This window comes from Alosa sapidissima, chromosome 1, assembly GCF_018492685.1.
Source record: "Alosa sapidissima isolate fAloSap1 chromosome 1, fAloSap1.pri, whole genome shotgun sequence".
Lineage (NCBI taxonomy): Eukaryota > Metazoa > Chordata > Actinopteri > Clupeiformes > Clupeidae > Alosa > Alosa sapidissima.
The window spans coordinates 17,094,807-17,116,412 of NC_055957.1; the positions used below are offsets into that span (position 1 = coordinate 17,094,807).

The 21,606-nt window shown below is 40.4% G+C and overlaps 1 protein-coding gene and 1 long non-coding RNA gene across 4 annotated transcripts in view; both read left to right on the plus strand.

The window, feature by feature from the left end:
• The first annotated feature begins 230 nt into the window (after positions 1–230).
• The window catches only part of LOC121714928 (oocyte zinc finger protein XlCOF7.1-like), a 43,565-nt gene continuing 22,189 nt past the window's right edge, over positions 231–21,606 (plus strand). For 2 of the 3 annotated variants that reach the window (XM_042100155.1, XM_042100165.1), the window contains exon 1: positions 10,451–11,288. In XM_042100155.1, the coding sequence (XP_041956089.1) occupies positions 10,914–11,288 (375 nt within the window). In that variant the 5' untranslated portion in view covers positions 10,451–10,913. Of the gene's footprint in view, positions 599–10,450; positions 11,289–21,606 lie in introns of those variants that run through there. The other variant, XM_042100174.1, reaches the window with a different exon arrangement.
• Positions 1,668–2,614, plus strand: LOC121714951. The gene is made up of 3 exons (XR_006033489.1): positions 1,668–1,696; positions 2,317–2,322; positions 2,545–2,614. It is a non-coding gene; the product is annotated as an uncharacterized LOC121714951 (long non-coding RNA).

Sequence of the window (21,606 nt, forward strand, 5' to 3'; positions counted from 1 at the left end):
TTTCGCCCAGACCCTCTGAGTACCCCAAACTTGATTGACTCTCCAGGCGTTCTGCAGATTGTCAAATAAAATGCCTCTTTCCCTAACTATTAACATGAGCTGCTCTTTGATATGAAAGAAACCACTTGGGGCACTGTTTTTCACTTTCCCTCCCTAGCCAATGAAAGGAAAAGGCAGAAAAATTGAGCCAAACTGGATATAAGCATTACGTTTCCTAATTATTATTCCTGCCCACTGGGTTGGTTCACCCTTAAGGAGTACCGTCACACCGGTGTGACGGGAATGTTGAGAAATACACGTGCTGCCTAAAATAATTTTAAATGCAATGGCAGGACGACATCGATCCTGTGTGTTATGCCAAAACAAAACCTTGCCATTACATCTTCTGCCAAAGAAAGAGGAGTTGAGGGAGAAATGGTTACACTTTATTTTTGGAGAAATACCGGAACAATATGGTAAATTACTGCTGTGTTCGGCGCATTTCAAAGACGATAACTTTGTCAACTCTGGGGAGTACAGCAGGGGGTTTGCATCAAAGTTGATACTGAAACCTGGAGTTTTGCCATCACAGCGGTTGCCCACCTCTCCTCCACCAGCCGTAAGTACTTTTATCTACACAAGGAAATCCTATTTTTTTAAAAAGTGGCATCCGTAGGTTAAGAACGTAGAAGCTACTACATACGTTATTCATATATGCGAGCGAGTAGTAACCATAGTAACATTGTTAAGGCGCCTAGGCAACCGCTGTATCCGGCAAAAGATTCTTTGGACGCCGCCATTGGCCGAATACCGGCGCCCATTGACTTACATTGAACACATGTAAACAAAACCTCAATTATGTGCTCAAACTAACGCCGCTGACTTATGACAACAACCATTCCACTTTGATACGAAACTACATTTTTGTACAACATTTATCCAGCAAAAATCACAGAATTTGGATCAAGTAATGTAGAGAAATATCGATATTAAGAAAATTGCCGCTGCGTGACGCCGAGTTAATGGCATTTCCCCCTGTCCATGAGTCACGTAACAGGTCACGTCGGTGGCCGTTATCCCTCACATGTCAGAGTAATGACATTCAAAAACGTACCTTTATATTACATTACAATTTATAAAGGAACGAAATGTCAAAAGAATTAAGCAATATGTTAGCTGGATGACACTAATATTAGTAAGGAAAAACAAGATTTTTATCGTAATGTCTAGTGAAATTCAAAAACGTACCTTTTATATTACATTACAATTTATAAAGGAACGAAATGTCAAAAGAATTAAGCAATATGTTAGCTGGATGACACGAATATTAGTAAGGAAAAACAAGATTTTTTACCGTAATGTCCAGTGAAATTATATATGTGGCGCTATTGCGCGGCACGGCCAGCAGATGGCATCACTACAGCAACCAGGAACCTAGACACTCGAGATTTTAGGGCCGTTGTCAGTCACAACGCACCATCTGAAAATCTGAATTGTGAAGTAGACCTACTCCATAGTCACGTGTGCCTGTTCATTCATTCCATGTCAATAGAACAAACCAAATTAGAATAGGCTAGTAATGCAATACTTCATACAATACATATGTATGTATGTATGTGTGTATGCATGGATATACTGTGTGTGTGTGTGTGTGTGTGTGTGCATATATATATATAACAGGTTGTCGGTCTGAACTGAAGTTAGTGCTGCATGTAATGTGTGTGTGTGTGCATATATATATATATATATACAGAGAGAGAGAGAGCAATACAGAACAGGTCGTCGGTTTTACTGAACTGAAGTTATTGCTTGTAAACAGTTAGTGCTGCATGTAAACACACTTGTCACGCTACATTTATATGTGTATGTATGTAATGTGTGTGTGTGTGTATATATATTACAGTGATTGATACAGTGGAATAAACCCATTCAAATAAAGTGTACCAGTTAAGTACTTACATGTATATTATATAAATCCTGTCAATGATGTCATGCATCCTGTAATTGATGTGTTGAAACGTGTCTGCTGTTATACCACACAGTACATGTGAATTAGTAGACCTGTTCCAAGACATCGAAGACACAACATACATGTCATATGTACATGTAAGTAATTAACTGGTACACTTAATAGGTTTATTCCACTGTATCAAAAAGTAACAAGGTTGTAGCAGCACAGCCATTACATGTACACTGAAGACAATGAGGCCTTGACTGGAGCTAAGAATGATTTGTATATCCAATCTTTCATGACCAGATTTACCCCATCCAGCAGGTCTCAGGTCAGCTTTTTGCCTCTGATGAAAATTTAGGCAAATTGGCAACGTTTTGTAAAAGCACTCAGTATTACAATGTAACAACTATAGCCTAGGTACCCACAAATACATAATGCAAGTACAATGATAGTACAGTACCTGATAGTACATGTTGTTACACAGGTTGTACCACTGTACCTAATTAGGTAGGTACACTGTAACAGTGACACATTAAAATAAAGTGTTGCCGATGAATTTCCCCAGTAGTGGACAATAAAGACTTCTCTTCTAGCCTACACGTCACATGTAGCCTACTAGAAGTGATGTTTCAGTTAGAAGTGATGGTTCATAAATTAACCCTCCAACTTTACTGATGCACAGAACAGGTGTGCTGAGCTTTGTTTTTGGCTCTTCAAAGTGTTGTAAGTAAGGTGGTGTAAGTAGCCTATAGGCAGGCGGTGAGACAGGTCAAGAAATATGGTGCAGTGAAACAGTATACAGTTGATTTTCAGAAGGTGGTTTAGAGTATAGTATAAATAATATAAATATGTGCACTGTATTACCTTATAAGAGCAGAATAAATATGGCTATGAATAACAATGTCAGTTGATATTATTTTAAATGTTGGTGACACTACATTAATAAGGAGAATACCAATAATAAACAATAATGTGAATGCAATATCAATGGGCAATAAATGCAAATCAACAAATACTATAACATACAAACAATGACTCAGAACAGCCTAAGTGCATGGTGAATAAATATGTCTTTACACACCTGTTGACAGGTGCATGCAAAAACACAGAAAGCAGACAAGGATTTTGTTTTTATAACACATGTAATAAGCAATGAACATTTGAAGATGTATTGTTTTGTTCTTCTAACATCAATAATAGTTGTTCAGAGGTTGTAACATAATGATAAAAACATGCTGCCTGTCACATTATGAATATACTGTCTTGTCTTGCACATCAGAAGCAGCAGCACTATGCTATTACATCGTTCACCGTAGGGACTAGTATGAGGGAGACTGAGCTGCCAATCTCTCTTAACAGGTCCTGCATCATATCTACAAATATCTGTTCTGCTCTGCACAAACATAAGCAGGGTCTGATTTAGCGTGGCAGAGTGCTGATTGACAATAACATGGTTCCCTGCAGTGTTTGGTGGATTCCCATTGATGTTTGTGCATTCTGTTTGACTGTACATTTTATGTGTGGCATCTCATTCCTCAGTTGTCTAACATGTTTTCTGACGGCCACTGATTGCATTAGCAGCTGAAAGACCAACTTGTAACAAGGTCTCAATTGTGGATACACCCATTAACAGTCCTTGCGACCAATGACATCTGGATCAACTACAAACTTTTGATTGATTTTCAACAATGAACAATTAGTTCAGTGTAATATGTTCAGCTCTCTCCCCCTTAGTCTCTTAGTAAGTCAACATTATATGATATGACCCTATTTTACATTATAGCCTACATATGTTATAGCCTAACCCTTATCTATAGGTGACTGATTCATGTTAGCATATATTCATTGGCGCCACAATTAATATTGGAGCTATTTCACTGTCGCAGACCCAGACATGCTTAGTAGCCTAGGCTACGTAGTCATAGGCCAACATGAGACTTAAGCCCCCGTGTCGTCATGACTTAGGTTAGCCTATGTTCTTACTGTTGTTATTATCTGTAGGACATATTGGCTGTGGAACACAATTGTAGGCTAGGCCTATATTTGATTTTCAGTAAGCTTATATATCAATGATAAAGCTTCTTTACTTTTTTGGTGTAATTATTTAGGGTTTTTTTTATCTATGTAGGCTATTTCTGTAATGTTACATTATTATTTTGTTAATACATGGAATAAATCACCACAAACACACGCGACTGTAGCCTACCCGGCTTGCGCAGCGTGGCTAACAACGCCCCTAAGGGCTTCTACATACTCGACGCACCCGACCGGTAGCGCGACAACGTGACGTCAAAATGACGTAGATCTTGCTGGCGCGCCAGGATTTTAGCCAGGTAGCGCGAGGTAGCGCACCACCAGAGCCCGTTTACGGAGAGCCGAATCCCTCCCTATTAACTCCATTGTACCTGCAATATGTTGCAGTTCCGCTACGGGCGATCACGAATAAGTGCAAAAACAATGGGGGTCTATGGAGCTAGACGGCTAAATTTGTCTCTTTCACCTGGTTGTCGTAGAGACATTGAAGATTTGATTGTGGTTTCTGCAAGCTCAATATGGATTATAGGTCAAAAGTTGAATGAACGAGTAGTCACGTCCTTTCGATTTCTTACAGGTTAGGTCGTTGTTGCCCACAACACACTAGCTTTCTGCTAATGAATGACGTCATTGACACATTTGAAAGGCTTTTTAGAACAAATAAGTGACTCAAAAAATATAATACTCAGTGGTTTGTATTTTCTCTGCCCCCTCTTTTGACTGCAACATTCGAATTTCTGGGCAAAAAATTATATCCCGAGAAAAGTGGATTTGATGGGTACAGCTCCATAGGCCTCCATTCATTCTGCACTTATTCGTGAGCGCCCTCATGTGGAACCAGAAAAGGAACTGCAACCAGTTCAGAAACCGGAAGTTTCCCGAGAGTGGCGGTTCTCCCCTTATTAGGGCCTGTCCACACGGAGACGCTTTTTAGGTTAAACGCAGAGGTTTTGCTTCGTCTTGGCCGAGCGTCCAAACGAATCCTGTAAACGCACTGCCCGAAACCGCACTTTCTTGAAACCTGGTCCCAGAGTGGAAAAATCTGAAACCGTAGCCCGTTTGAATTCGTTTAGACAGCAAAACCGCACATCCTGCTTGCGTATCGATGATGTCATCGCCACACCTCAGCTGCCCTGGAGTTGCACTTATAGTATTGCCTAACAATACTAGTTTTCATACATGACATTACCTACGATTACACTCCGTAAGATAAATATCACAACTGGTGCTGCGCAGCGCCGATAGCTTATGACTTGGTGGATTGAACACTGTTTTTCCCGGTGTTTTTTTATGCATTCTAGCTACTGTCAGTGACCCGAGAGAACTTAAGTTATTAGGAAAGTGCGGTGTAAGTTTAGGCTACATTAATTTGTGCATAGTGCCAGTGTCATTCATTTATTTTACATGTCTTACAACATATATACATGCATTCACAGTCGAGTGAAATCAGATATAAGCATACAAAGACGCTTAGAACTCACGTTAAGCCGATGGTAGCACACTGAATGCAAATGCGCGATTTGATGCAGGCAAAAGTATTGACTGTTACTAACAAAGGTTTTATAGCAATATTATAAATGTGGCGACAGAATAGCCTAGAACTTGGGTAAGCCTTGCGTTTAGTAGCCTAATTGCAGTGATAGCCAAAACTAATGTGAATCACGGACTATCCTACAACCAAAGAAAGTAAAGGTGATTAGTTGGCCTACCTGCGTTAGCCAAATAAAGGACGGGACTGCACCCTTCACAAACCGTAAAATAAAGTGTATTAGTTTTACAGTTGACAGTTCACCATCAGTTCACACAAACAATTCTGGTTTCTTTGCACTAGCCATTTCGTCGTAGCCTATTCTGTCTGTTTGTAAAGCGCAAGTTTTGGTCAATTTTTGTAAAGAAACAGTGCCACCTATAGGCCTGGGGTATGGAGTAACATGTTGAGTCGTGTTGAGATGAATCCGTTTGGACGCAAATATTCTTGATACGGTTCCAGGGAAGACGGAGGAAAAAAAGATCGGTTTGGTACGTGTGGACTAGGCCTTAGACATTCTCTGGCACCACTCTTTTTTTTTTCAGACGAGCGCGACAAATCGGAAACAGAAAGATGGACTAGTTCGAGGGCAAGCAAGAGTTGCAACACATGGAATTAAGAGGAAAGAATAGAAACTATTTATTTTCAAACAAAGGATATCTATTAAGGCCTGAACAAAATCTCTTTCCACTTCAGGAAATTACACAAACTCAGCCAGCTGCTAGCTAGCTAGCCAGCTAACTAAACTGTTTAAATTATTACAATTTCCCTTGGGATGACTAAAATATCTATCTATATATCCATCTATCTATCTACCTGTGTGCACACCTTGGAAACTAGATGATAATGATGGTGGTAGTTGTGAATAGTAGCAACCAAAGTCTGAAGTGCCATCACAGAGGCTAGCTACTAGTGTCTCTTACTGCAGCTTCTTCTGCTGTGTAATGTAGTTAGCGCTAATCTTTTCACAACAGCGACACCTCTGTTCAGGAGAATATTGCAACTAGTGTCGCGACCACCACGCGCAAGTATAAATGGTTACGGCGCTGTCACTCCCCGATGTGAGTCACGCATGCTCAGATTGATAGGTTTTACGGCATAATGCCAAGGGATCCGACTGAAATCCATAAAATAATTCACTTTTCTGTTTCAAAAACGTTTTAGCTATCTAAGATTGTTTGATTGCTAACGTTAGTAAACGCCATTCAAGTGACAGCCTTTGTTGTGCTTGATTGCTTACTTACTTGCCAGCAGTGAACAAACTTCGTTATGTAGGTCAATTTTTATTGATATTACAGAAGTCTCTCGCTAGCAGGCTACTTCAGCCTCTAATCTATAACTGACATTAGAGATCATGCCGTGAAAATGTGATGCCTTACGCTAAATAATACATTACTGCTGTGTAGGCTAATGTCATTATTCTGTGGCTAACAGCACAGGTAGTCGCAAAGTAGTGACGCATGCGCGACTCACTTCCGGTAGCGACTCATATCGGGGAGTGACAGCGCTTCTGTGACGTCACATTGTCGCGCTACCAGTCGGGTGCGTCGAGTATGTGGGACGTTTAAAACAAGTGTAACCGTCGGCTCCTCGAGGCTTATTACTTAAAGGAGAATTCCGGTGTGATATTGACCTAAAGTGTGTTGAAACATGATACTGAGTGTGAACGTACGTCTCATAGCCCATCTCGGCTTGTCCCCTGCACTCCAAAATTAGATTCCAAAAATAATTCCGTGGAAGAAACTGGAATCCATGCATTTCCACTGAATTATTTTTGGAATCTGATCCCTTATCATACCTGTTCATTCTTACTCGTCGCTCTACATATCGTGACTAAATTCAAGATGGCTGCAAATGCTAAACTTTGTGAAGATACTGTCTGCATAAATCGTCTTGTAAGTAAACTACCAGTGCTTTTTCAAAGTTCTCAATGTCTCATTTTAAATGTCAGGGCCCTCGGAAGTCTACCTATGAAGTGTGGAGATACATTGAGCCTCGTAAATGGTGTAAAACAGTGATTTATTTGCATGGCTAGCCTGATGCCGAAGCACCACCATTGAAAAAGCTGTTGGTAGCATCGGCTAACTAGCACCAGATTTTGGAGTGCAGGGGACAAGCCGAGATGGGCTATGAGACATACGTTCACACTCGGTATCATGTTTCAACACACTTTAGGTCAATATCACACTGGAATTCTCCTTTAAACGAAGTTACAGCAGCTATTAGGCCTGAGGTGCAGTGAAATGGCGTCATCTGGTGGTCATACAATTCACCCGCTATTAGACCCGAAGTGCAGGAGAAGTGGATATTCCATAGACATAATATATATAGACGCCGCATCGACCGCTACTCCCTACTAGCGCTGACGAGATTTGGAGCCGCCATCTTGGACCGGTCATCCACTCCACTCAGTGTAATCTGTTTGGCCGGTGCGATGAGCTGTCAGCACACTTAATTAATCATATCTCACTGAATACCGAACAGATTCTCACACGTTTTTTTTGCTGCAAAGGTCATACATGTAGCTATGATACAGGACACATGATTTAGCGTATTTTAATATTCATAGTGGGTTTAACAGTAATAGAATATTCTGATATATGATATAAAGTGATCAGACGTCCGATATCAAAACTGGGAACATAATCCATGTTTGACAGCATAGACAAAACTAGTTTGATACAAGTTTAATTATAGTTAAATATACTATAGTTAAATATAGTTTACAGTTGACAGAAAAGTTCCATCAACAGCATTATTCACAGAAAGGTTCCATAAACATTTAAGTGAGATCAGTGCCATTCAGACATCTGAGGGGTATTCCAAGTAGGCCTATGTGGTTTAGTGACAAACTTGGAATTGACAGAATAAGTTGTAAACCTCCCAGTAGAAAAGCTGTATATGATACAGCAAACATGGTTGTGTGTATTTTAATATTCACAGTGGGCTTAATAGTAATAGAATATTCTGATGTATGATTTATTATAAAGTGATGACATCCAATATAAACACTGGGAACATAACTAATCCATGTTTGACAGCATAGACAGAAACTGGTTTGATACAAGTTTTAATGAGTTAAATTGACAGAAAAAAATCCATTAACATTTTCAGTTCAGTGCCATCAAAAATAAAGTTTGATGAACAGACATTGGTGTGGCATAAGTAAAGGAAATGGAGTAACTGGGTTCAATATCAACAGCATTTGTTAGACAAGTTCCTTAAATATTGTAAAGTGCAAGTTTGTAGGTTTGTTTCTGATCCTTAAAAAACAGACATTGGTTTGGCATAGTAAGTGTAACAGTTCATCAATTCAAGACAAAAAGGTGACTTGTCACTTGTACAGTGTCAATGGGTTTATCAACAGCATCTGTTATTTACAGTTCACAGAAAGGTTTCAGCCCCAATGAAGAGATTAAATAAAAAGGAATTAAGAAACATTTTAGATGCTAAGATCAGCCCCGTTCATTGCAATCAGTAAAGAATCGGGGAGTGTCTTCACAGGCTCAGTGAGACAGAGGCTACGGTCATGCAGTTGGTTCTATGATTTCGACAACTGGTGCATGTAATTTTGTATGTTCCCACCTTGCTAAAATTGCTTGGGTACACTTTGGCTAAGAAAAAAAGTGCTTCAGACAGCAGGTGGGCAAATAAGATAGCAGTATAGTGAAACTGGGTAAACTCCATAAAAGAGGACTGAGTCAACCAGACGATGGGAAAATGGGACACAGAGTGGTGAATGCAGGTGATGAAGGTGGAGCTCATAAATCAAATATTCAGTCACAGTGTAGCAGATGCCCTGCAATACTGCAATGAAGAGCTGCACCGTCCTCAGTTCCAGGGATGTGAGGAGACTGTTCAGTTCATTCACAGTCTCCTTGAGCAAGGCAGTTGTTCTGGGGAGATATAAAATAAATAAATAAATAAATAGGAATTTGAGAGGCATCTTATTCTTGTTAGGGTAAATGACATGTGAATAATACAGTGTTGGGCAAGCTACTTCGAAATTGTAGTGAGCTAAACAGTTACTCTGCCATGAATAAAACACTACACAATACTACCACCCAGTCAAATGTATTAGTAACAAACACAGCACTAGGCTAGTTCTCTACATAGGAAGCTACTTTAAATTGTGCCAATTGCACATGACAAGAAAAGTGTAGCTTGTGTGGCTAAGCTACTTGATCAATAAAGAAGTTAAGCTATTGAAAAAGTTAGTAGCATAGCTTCACTGGTAGTATAGCAGCATAGCTTGTTGGTAGCATAGCTTCACTATTCAGGAAATAGTGAAGCTATGCTACCAACACGCTTGGGCTACAAGTAGCAGCTAGCGATTGCCCAATAGCAGCTAATAGGCTATAGTCTGTGCCACTTGTGTAAAATTCGCCGGCCAAATCTAGTATGATTTATTTATTTCTGCACAGGGCTGGCGTCTTGTGTCTTCTGCTGCAACGCAACGAGGAGTATGACCGGTCCAAGATGGCGGCCGCATTTCTCGTTTCCAGCAGCCAATGCAGCGTATTATATTATGTTATGAATATTATGATATTCAACCACGCCGTCCTTCAGGTCGCAGCGACACGTGTACTTTATGTGCTGTGTCATGCTGCCATCTAGTGGTTGTGCAATATTTAACACCCATTATAGTTCTGGGAATAGATGTGCCCTCGAATAAATGTTGTACTTTGTTACAATTATGTAGTTTCGTATCAAAGTGGAATGGTTGTTTTCATAAGTCAGCGGCGTTAGTTTCAGCACATAATTGACGTTTTGTTTACATGTGTTTAATGTAAGTCAATGGGAGCCGGAAATCCATAAATAGCGGCGTCCAAAGAATCTTTTGCCGGATAGCGAGACAGCGGTGCCTAGGCAGCCGCCCTGTCTGTCCTTTGACCCCGGATGTTTACATGTGACGCACCCACACGCCACGAAAAATTAAAAGTAACCTTGGAGAACATACAGAGCCTGGTCATCCGTCTTGTTATAGCGATTAGCTAGCCTAGCACGATTGATTGTAACGTTAATTTGAGAATGACGCATCGAAAATGTAACTCGACATTGCCGTCGTATATCGTCGCGAAAACAGCTTTTTATGCATTTCTGTAGGAACTGGGCAAGCTTACATTTTCCCGCTTTTTTTAAAGAGCAACTTTCAAGTTAATTATATAACTTAATTTATACAGAATAGTGTAGGAAAATGTCAATTTCTTAAGACTTTCAAGAATACATATGTTTTACAACACCCACGGCCAGAAAAGTAAGAAGAAAGTGCCTACTCTAAGCTAAAGTTAGGCTCCCAAAACCCGCCCTTTTCCCGGAGAACGCATCACATGACGCAACGACAGGCAAACATCTGCGCTGCTGCCCTTGTTCCCAGTGTGGGTTTAAGTAGTCTGAGCAGTGGTTTGAGTTGTCACAATGGTGAATTCCTGTGTTTGTTTTGGATGCAACAACTCCAACTTGTCTGGTCATCGGGTCCACCGATTTCCAAACAAGAAAAACAAAAAATTCCATGCTTGGATAAGTTTCGTCCAGGCAAAGAGAAGCAATTTCGCTGCCTCCTCGGTGACAAAACACACGGTGGTATGTGAAAAACACTTCACACCGGACAGCTACAACCAAGGAGATGTTATGGAATGTCGCATGGGATTTCGAGGAAGAGAGACGGTTAGGCTGGCAGATGGGGCTGTGCCATCAGTGCATGCAAATCCAAAATCTGGCTGGAGTGAAGAGTCTGAAGTTAACGTTAGCACTAGCAGAGAATCAGTGCACCGAAAGCGGGAACTTTGCACAGTAAGCTAATACCTTATAAAATGGTTGCATCGAAATGTAGCCCTGCATATAATTTTTGCAAATGTATTTCTTCTTGACATAATAATAATGGATTAGTCTTGGCATGACTTTTGTTGGCTATTAAGAATCTTTGGTTGGCACCATGAATGCAGGAGAGCCCGCCTAGTTGCCGTCAGCTTTGTAAGACCCATGAGGCTGCACATGAGCCTCCTGACACGTTTATTGTGCTAATAAGATTATCTTTTTGAACACGCATCCGAGTAATGTTTTACAATATTAGTTTTCTTGAAGTCACATCAAAGTTGCCTTATGCCTAGTTAGCTGACAAGATAAAAAAAAAAAAAAAAACATGTTGGCAGAACAACCTAAATCCTACTGAGATTGAATAATAACGTATGCTCATGCTTATTGTTTGTACAACAATTATGAACATGAACAGTTTAGCCTAGGCTACATATGTAAGTCTCTTTGGACAAAATATAAACAAACATCTCACCCCTTTGACTGAAAACTTTAGTTCAGTTGATACAGGTAGCTGCTTGATGTAATAGTTGACAAACACAGTTTAAGAACAATAAAACAACTAAACTTACCAAGAACAGGATCAGCCTTTAGTCGAAAATCACAGGACTGTTATTTGTCTTGGCTGTAATCATATCATGGTGAGGGCAGTTAGCTACTTTTCCACACCTCTCTCCCCAACCTCCTTGGACATTACTTTCAAACTGAGCTAGTTCAGACAAAGACAACTGGACTTGCTCATTTGAACAATTGAGCAAAACCTTCTTGCAGCCATTTTAAAAGAAATTTGAAACATTCGAAAATAAAACATTACAGTAGATAGATAAAATATAAGATAAAAGGTGTGCATGCACAGTAAGGATGTAAAAGTAAGCATATTCGTACCAAACCGTTAAGGTGCAGGATGTTCCATACAGATGCAAATTGCAGCCTTTAACAGGAGTCAATAGTAGACTTCTACGCACATACATATAAGTGGTGGACCATTATGTCAGTTTAGTCAACTAACATCAAAAAACACTTGACAGTTTTTAAAAATACTACTCTCATTGAGCATCAGATATATTGTCAGTGAATTTTAGGTTAGCAGTACCTATACAGGCTTACTGTACCGAAAATGAACCTAATGACATCAAAACTGAGGTACACACCGAACCATACGTTTTGTGTATCATTACACCCCCAGCGCACAGGCGTTTGTGTGTGTGTGTGTGTGTGTGTTATTGAGTGTCTCTTCTGGTTAAAGAATGAGCTGTATAGGGGACGTAGTGAATCATTGGAATCTTCTTTTGTAGATGGGCTTAATAGGCGGGTCAATATATGGAAAAAAAACACCTAACCTCAAAAAAATTGATACAAAAGGTTTTTCAACTGATTATGATACATTTAGATGTACTTAATAACATATTAAAAATCTAGTAAAATCTGACCCCAGTAAAGGGGTCATTTTCAAGATGGCGTCCAAGATGGCCACCAGAAGCTAATTTGGGATATCTGAAGCATTAATCAGCCTAGGAAAGTGTTTTTCGTGTTTAATCAGATTTAGAGGTCACTAATTCATATATGTCACACTAAAGTATCAGTTCATAATTTTCAAAGACTTATAATTTTCAAGATGGCGTCCAAGATGTAACCTGACAATAGCCAGATGAATTTCGCTCCGCCTAGCTCCACTCATCCATCTGGAACCGATCCATTGAAGTGTTGCTTCAGAAGGCTGGGCCTAATCAAAAAATGCTTGCATATGATTGAATAAGCCACTTGTCCGTCATCTATTGACGTGCTACTTCAACCACTCACATCGAAGCCAACCCGTGACGCTGATAACAGTCTCACAGTCGCTTCTACGCTATGTCACATCTATGAAACTCCCGCTCTGCGTCCTGATTGGCTGAACCATAAAGTCGGTTGCAGAAATCACTCTCAATGGAAGAGGTCCCAGATGGATGTGAGTGAAGCTAGGCGGAGCTAAGCGGAACGACATTCATCTGGCTATTGTCAGGTTATCCAAGATGGCCACCAGAAGCTAATTTTGGCTATATCTGCTGCATTATTCAGCCTAGGAAAGTGTTTTTCGTGTTTAATCAGATTTAGAGGTCACTGATTCATATACGTCAGACTAAAGTTTCAGTCATCATTTTCAAAGACTTGTCATGTTCAAGATGGCATCCAAGATGGCCACCAGAAGCTAATTTTGGCTATGAAGCATTATTCAGCCTAGGAAAGTGTTTTTCATGTTTAATCAGATTTAGCGGTCACTGAGTCATATATGTCACACTAAAGTATCAGATCATCATTTTCAAAGACTTAGAATTTTCAAGATGGCGTCCAAGATGGCCACCAGAGGCTAATTTTGGCTATATCTGAAGCATTATTCAGCCTAGGAAAGTGTTTTTCATGTTTAATCAGATTAAGAGGTCACTGATGACTCTTCATCTCCACCTTTTTTAGTGTTCTTATAGTAGGACCTGAGGATGCATGTTTTCTCTCTCAGTGTCACCATGCCTTCAAAACCTTTCCCCTCTGAAACATATGTCATTCCCGTACCGCTCCCTCAGTTTAGCTTTCAGATACTGATTACCGAATGGAATGGAATCAACCTCAATCAAATACTCTTTCATGTTAGATCCAAGTACAGAGACAGCCAACTGTTCTTAATTGTGTGCATTTCTGCAAGACACTCCGCTGTTCGTCTAGATATGGATTACCTTGCACTGCTGCCTGTGGAACGTGTCAAAATGAACAATGTGACAATTCACACAAGTTCCTTTCAGAGGAGTCAAAGGATGATGAATAATGATATAATAATTATTTCTGATATACTTATGCATATAGTTTAAGATTCAGTTTAATTAGCTCCTCCCTAATGATAGATGCCAACAATTATTGATCTACACAAATATACAATGCATGCCTATACAGTACATGGGTCATGGTTCATTAAAGTCATAAAACAGCCACTTACTCGCAAACTCTACTCTACATATTGTAAAAGCATATACCCTGTACATGAAATATAACATTAATCAACAAAATAACATTTCCATCTTCCTCCACACCAAGCATAATACATACTCTATTCTGTATAGGCAAATATAGTGTAAAGCCGATACATTTTGGCATATACAGTCCAGAGAAAACAAATGAAACACCCTAAAATATATATTTTCTGAAAGCATATAATCTGTAGATAAGATATAGCACCATTTCAAATATGTCCCATCTTCCTCCATGCCATGAACAATACATTGCCCTCTATTCTGTATTGTTGAATCTAGTGTAAAGCTGATACATTTTGGCATGTACAGTCCAGGGAAAACAAATCAAACACCCTAAACTACATATTTTCTGAAAGCGTATAACCTGCAGATGAGATATAACACCAGTTAAAACATGTCCCATCTTCCTCCATGCCATGAACAATGTATTCCCCTCTATTCTGTATAGGCAAATCTAGTGTAAAGGGGATACATGTTGGCCTCTTTTGTCCAGGGAAAACAAAACAAACACCCTAAACTACATATTTTCTGAAAGCATATAACCTGCAAATGAGATATAACACCAGTTAAGACATGTCCCATCTTCCTCCATGCCATGAACAATGCATTGCCCTCTTCTGTATAGGCGAATCTAGTGTAAAGGGGATACATTTTAGCCTATATTGTCCAGGCAAAACAGATTAAACACCCCAAATATTTTCTAAAAGCATATAACCTCTAGATGAGATATAACGCCAGTTAAGACATGTCTTATCTTCCTCCATGCCATGGAGATGGTTAATAATCCTGTATTGTATTTGCTCTGTATTAAAACGCATTGATTTTAATTTATGGCTGAAAAAGGTAGAGCATTAACATTTAAAATCCTATTCTTGTTTAATTTGACCATCATTTTTGCACCCCTGTAGGCTGAATAGTAATTGAGATATAGCCATTCTAACCTGTTGGCAGCCATTTTGGTGGCCATTTTGAAAATGACCCCTTTCCCAAGGTCAGATTTTACTAGATTTTTAGTATGTTATTTAGCATGTCCAACAGTACCAGAATCCATAAAAAAAAACTTTTGTATCAATTTTTTTGACGTTGAACCCTATATTGACCCGCCTATAATGCATTGGTGATCTCATTCATAGTGACCACTATGTTCTTGGTTACCTATTTGACCAAGTGACAAAGGCCCTTCGTCCCCCATTACTCTGTTTGCCTGGGTGGCCAGATCGACGAAGATTGTTGGTTGTTCCAAATCTTTTCCATTTGAGAATGATTGAGGCGATCATGCTCTTGGGCACTTTCAATGCTGCCGTAATGTTCGATCCTTCCCCAGATCTCTGTCTCCTTGACACAATCCTGTCTTGCAGGTCTGCGGACAATTCTCTCAACCTTATGGCTTGGTTTTCACTCTGACATACACAATCAGTTGTTAGACCTTATATAGACAGATGTGTGCCTCTCCTAATAATGTCCAATGATTTAGGCACAGATGGACAATAAAGTTCTAGGAGCATCTCAAGCACCATTGATAGAAGTAGGAAGCACTAGAGCTCAATTACAAGAATCATAACTTGTGTAGATTGATGAGAAACAAATAATCCATTTCAGGGCCTAAATATCAGCGCAGGATTGCGGGTATAGCGCATAATTTATTAAAATCCCGCAACTCTAGCTATCCTAATACAAGAAATTCCCACACACATATTATAGCGCTGTATGATAACGTTAATCTAATAATGAAGCGCCGTGAATGATGGACCGGACGGACCAGCTTCTGTCTTGAATCGAATGTAACCCCATGCAGAGATGTCGTGTGGGCCCTGTGTGTCTCCCAAATGTTGCATAGAATGTGTTTACATATCTGTTTACCTGTGTGTTTGCTGAGTATCGGGGACTATACAGAGGGGGGGGGGACAGACACGTGTGATAATTATGAATGTTTTATTGGGGCAATACAGACTGCAAACAAGAATACTGGACATATTGTGTTGTAGAGGGAGGGGGGAATGTACTGTAATGGCCAGTCTTTGGTCTGTGTCTGCCGCTGTTTTGTTTGTGATCGGTGGCCAGGATGGACGATCGCCGCCCACGGGGTGGATGACATACAGGTGTAGGCCCTCGGAAGAGTGGATGGCTGCGATGCAGATTGGTGGAGCTCGTAATGGACTGGGAAATAAAAGGGCTCACCAGTATGTGATTCGGGAGTCTGGGGAAGAGGGAGCGACAAGCGAGGCACGGACGACGGACGACTGATCCAGCCATTAAGACGGTGCCGCTGTTCCTGCGCGGCCCTGCAATCCATGTCATCGATGAAGCTTGCCGGCCGCGTCTAGCAGAGGGAAGAGGCTACGAGAGAGGACTGGAGATCGTATGATCGTTAAGACTATTCTGCGCTCTCAAACCGATCTAAAGGAACGTGTCAGCAGCAGTGAGTCGAGTGGCGCAGTGCTTCCGGGTTCTCAGGACGGTGACGTCATCACGCCAAGAAAGCGGCGGCGTGCCCACGCCAACCCCATCCCCTGTGAAGGCAAAATAAGAGTCCACTGGCTGTGCTTCAAGCTAAAGGTCCTGTGCTAGTGGATAAAAGACTGTAATTTTCCCCGGCCTACTTGGTGCACAGTGGCCGGGTGAGACTCAGTTTATTTTGATTTTGTGTTTTTTTTGTTTCGGTCAGGAGGGGCCCTGACCGAACGGACATTTTTACTTGTTTGTTTGTGTGTTATGTTTCTGCCTGCATGAATGGGTTCTGGCTTGGGGGGAGGTTGGGAGGCTAAGTTGCTGGTAATGGTCTGGGGATCCGTAGTGTGCACGTGTGCAAATGGTTGTGTGCCGTGAACAAGATTTGCTGTGGTACTCTGCTTGATGTCTTGATGTGACTAGGGTTCTGAAACCCATGGTAGCTGATGGTGTGGTTCTACTCACTTGTTTCTAAGATCCTAGCTGTGCTGTGTGACCAATGCTGACCTATTAACCCTTGCCCGAAACCTGTGTGGGTGGAATGCTTTTGACCTGTATGTAATAAAGATTTGTACATTTTCTTAAACATCTGTCTGTGTTGTGGTGTGTGTCCTGGGATTCTGAGCCTGTTCAGGGGTTGTTGCCAGCACTAGGCGGCAGAGACACATATACGCTAGGGCTGTAACGATATACGATTCGAAACCGAAATCGCGACATTCATATCCACGATACTGTGTCGCAGTGTGAAAAGGCAGAATCGCGACACACCCTTTCTAGTGTTTCACGCACTGCTTTGCAGCTTACGCGGCCGCAAAAGCAACCCACATCTCCCGCTTTACTTATCGGAAGCCTACCTTGTCCAAATACAAATAAATAAATAATAATTTCTAATAATAATAATAATATAATACCTCTCCTTGCTGTCATTGTAGACTATGTGTGCAACTTTACCAAACAGTATAAAAGTAAACCCCCTCTCCTTGCCCCGCTCTCTCTCGCTCACTCACTCTCCCTCCCTCTCCTGCTCAATGAACACGCGCGACTTAAATAAAACATTCACAATCGTGAAAGCAAGGACGCATAGAAGACGACTAGCTAAATTACTATTAAATCCGCTTAGCATCATTAGCCATCATTGCTGCACATATTTGTTTAAAACTCTTGCATTGAAGTTGACTGATCATCTCAATACCAACGTTTCCCAAAAGGGCCTGTCCCAAGGAGAACAAGTATTATCTTGAAACTTAAACACACATGGGGAAACTGAACAGTCCAATCAGTAGACTATGATAGGCTAAGATAGCCAACTATGCTACTTTGTTTACAACATTTCCAGGCTTCAACCAGACAGCTGAATGAAAGAGGTAGAGTTGTAATAAAAAATAGTAGGCTATTTTAGCCTAGGCTATAGGCTAATCTGCATAAAGTGTGCTGTCATAAATATCAGTCATTCAGAAAAATATAAAGGATATAAGGGTCATTCTACGAAACCGGTGCCTTTTCACTTTGACATTTTTTTAAAAAATCATGTAGGACAAGCCATATTTTAAGACATCCACATGATATAAGACATATATGACCTGCATAAAAAAACATTTTCCCACCTCAGGCATAAATCCCTATTCATATTTTCCTTTTTATTGTAGCCCAGGTGTCTTTTTTTTTACCACCCCGTAACGGACAAGATGCGCTCCATTTAGACATAATGCATAAATTGAATTCAGAACATTTCATGTTTTCCTGTCATAAAAATGTCCTTAATTTGATATTAAAAGTTATAGGTTTGTTTTTTAATTGGAGATTTGCAGAATTTAGATTCTAATCTTCAAACTGTGAATTCCGCATGCCCATTGGTTGGTGTTTTGAACAATATTGGCTATTTTACTCCCTATTGTCAAATTAAAGTTACATGTGTAAATAGGCCCACTTCATCACACTATGATCAAACATTTATTTATGGGCTATTTCACTCACTCTCTAGTATTAAAAAAAAAAAAAAAAACACATGTTATGGGGTGGTAAGTCATGTTACAGGGTGGTAAATCCTGTTACGGGGTGGTTAATTTTGTTTGTTTCCATAATTTAACAATAATTTGATTAGTTCTGGACATATGTGTGGACTGTTAATGTTGTAATAAGGCAAGATCCAAAGTATATATAAACATATTTATTGATATGAAGTTTAAAATGCAAATTTATGTCATGAAATACTACATTCAACATGGATAGATTTCAGAAGATTGAGTACATTCATTTTTGAAATATGATCATAAAATTGGGTACATTGAAAAAGATAAAGTACTCTCAGGAGGGGTGTCAAAAGCCTTCATTCTAGCCTTCGCCTACCCTGGAAATCCAGAGTTCTCGCAAGAGCACAATGGAATTGTCTCTGCGAGACACTCTGGCAATGAGCAATGATGCACGTTATTTTTTCCCCTTGCATCCCGTGGAACCAATCAAATCGTATCTGACATAGGCGGGCCAGAGGCGCGCTAAACTAATGACGACAGCGCTGCAACGTTGGAAAACCAATTGCGTCAAAGTCCGGAATCATTCAGAGTAAACATTGGTCTGGTGTTATCCAATTGCGTGCAGTGATATTTTCAAATGCATGCTTGGTGCCACCCCTCGAGTTGGGCCATTACATGATTGTTCGTGGCCAGACCCTTAATCTTTCTAGATTATCAGGGTGTGGATTTTCCAGGCTAGCCTTTGCCTGCTTTCTCCTTTCAGGGCTAGTCCACACGTACCAAACCGATCTTTTTTTCCTCTGTCTTCCCTGGAACCGTATCAAGAATATTTGCGTCCAAACGGATCCATCTCAACACGACTCAACACGTTACTTCATATCCCAGGCCTAGAGGTGGCACTGTTTCTGTTACAGAAATTGACCAAAGCTTGCATGCTGTAGGCTATACAAACAGACAGAATACGCTACGACGAAAATGGCTAGTGCAAGGAAACCAGAATTGTTTGTGTGGACTGATAGTGAACTGTCAACTGTAGTCAACTGTAAAACTAATAAACTTCATTTTTACGGTTTGTGAAGGGTGCAGTCCCGTCCTTTATTTGGCTAACGCAGGTACAAATAATCTGCTTTACTTTCTTTGGTTGTAGGATAGTCCGCGATTCACATTAGTTTTGGCTATCACCGCAAGTGCATAGGCTACTGAACGCTAGGCCTACCCAAGTTCTAGGCTATTCCGTCGCCACATTTAGAATATTGCTATAATACCTTCGTTAGTAACATTTAAATTTACACCGCACTTCCCTAATAAATGGACGGGGCCTCATTCTGTTCCTTCCACTTTTTCCTTAACTGTCGTTGGTCCTCTCACTCAGATCTTTGATCAACAACTTAGTATGAGTATACTCTTTTGATCCCGTGAGGGAAATTTTGTCTCTGCATTTATCCCAATCCGTGAATTAGTGAAACACACTGCGGTGAAGCACACATTAATCCCGGCGCAGTGAGCTGCCTGCAACAACAGCGGCGCTCGGGGAGCAGTGAGAGGTTAGGTGCCTTGCTCAAGGGCACTTCAGCCGTGGCCTACCGGTCGGGGTTCGAACCGGCAACCCTCCGGTTACAAGTCCGAAGCGCTAACCAGTAGGCCACGGCTGCCCCTAACTTCTTCCCTCTTTCGACATCTCGTCTCCATCTTTGCCGCTCCATCTCTAGATACTGCTGCCTCCTCTCTGGATCAGCATTGCGGCGAGCACAGAATAGTCACTGTCGTTCATTGGAGCCATGATTGTCTGCAAATTATGAAAATTATCATAATTATTTACACTGACTAGGTGTGTGTGCCAAGTTGAGAGAGACAGAGACAGAGAGAGAGAGAGAGAGAGAGAGAGAGAGTTCATGACTGGGTTGTCACTAGATACACAAAAAAGTACTCTCACATTTTGAAATGCATTCATTTGCTGTGATGACCGCAGAAACCTCCGTTCTGCTTGTAGTTAGCCCTTCCCAACAAGTCCATCACAACTAGTTAATAATTATTTCTCACCACAGTGAGGCTAAGTAGGCTAACATTGGCATACAATATAGTCATAAAATATTAACAGTGACCAATGCATACTGATGAACCAGCATTCAACAGATTAGCTGGTTGCTATGACTAATTGCTAAGGGCTCACTGCAGAAAGAACAGAGGTTTCCCCCAGTCATCACAGTATGTAAAACTATATATAAATATAATTTTTATGAATTGTGTAATCTAAATGGCAATGACAACCACTCTACATTCCCCTTATCACCCCCTCTACATTCCCCTTACCACCCCATAACGATACAAAGTGTTATGGGGTGGTATGTTACGGGGTGGTAAATTTCACCTCAGAATGACTGCAGCTAGCACTGTAATTGACTAGCTAAGATAGCAAATATACCATTCAGTTTAAAATTTCCTTCACTTTACATTACAGTTGAAAAAACCCCCCTAATTTAACAGTTTCCCTATCTATTATACGTTATGGGGTGGTAAGGTTAAGCTTAACGGACCCTATCTAACTACCAAAAAGAGCAAATAAATCATATCAAATTGTGTGGGAACTTGCCTGCTTGAGACCTTGGCTCCTGCAAGGGTTTGAGTGATGTCATCTGCTGTCTGTGATGTCACTTAAAGAAACAGTGTCTTTGTAATAGCCAGAACATGTAAGCGTTATGGGGTGGTATGAAAAACTACGGGACGAGCATAAATCATGATTTTTGTATGGGAAATCATACTTTTATTTTATAAAAACATATAGTATAGTATCAAGAGCATATTTTTAATCATGACATTAATGAAAATTTGGTTAAAAAATGAAATGTTCTAATTAATATATTAGGTGCGAATTCCATATGT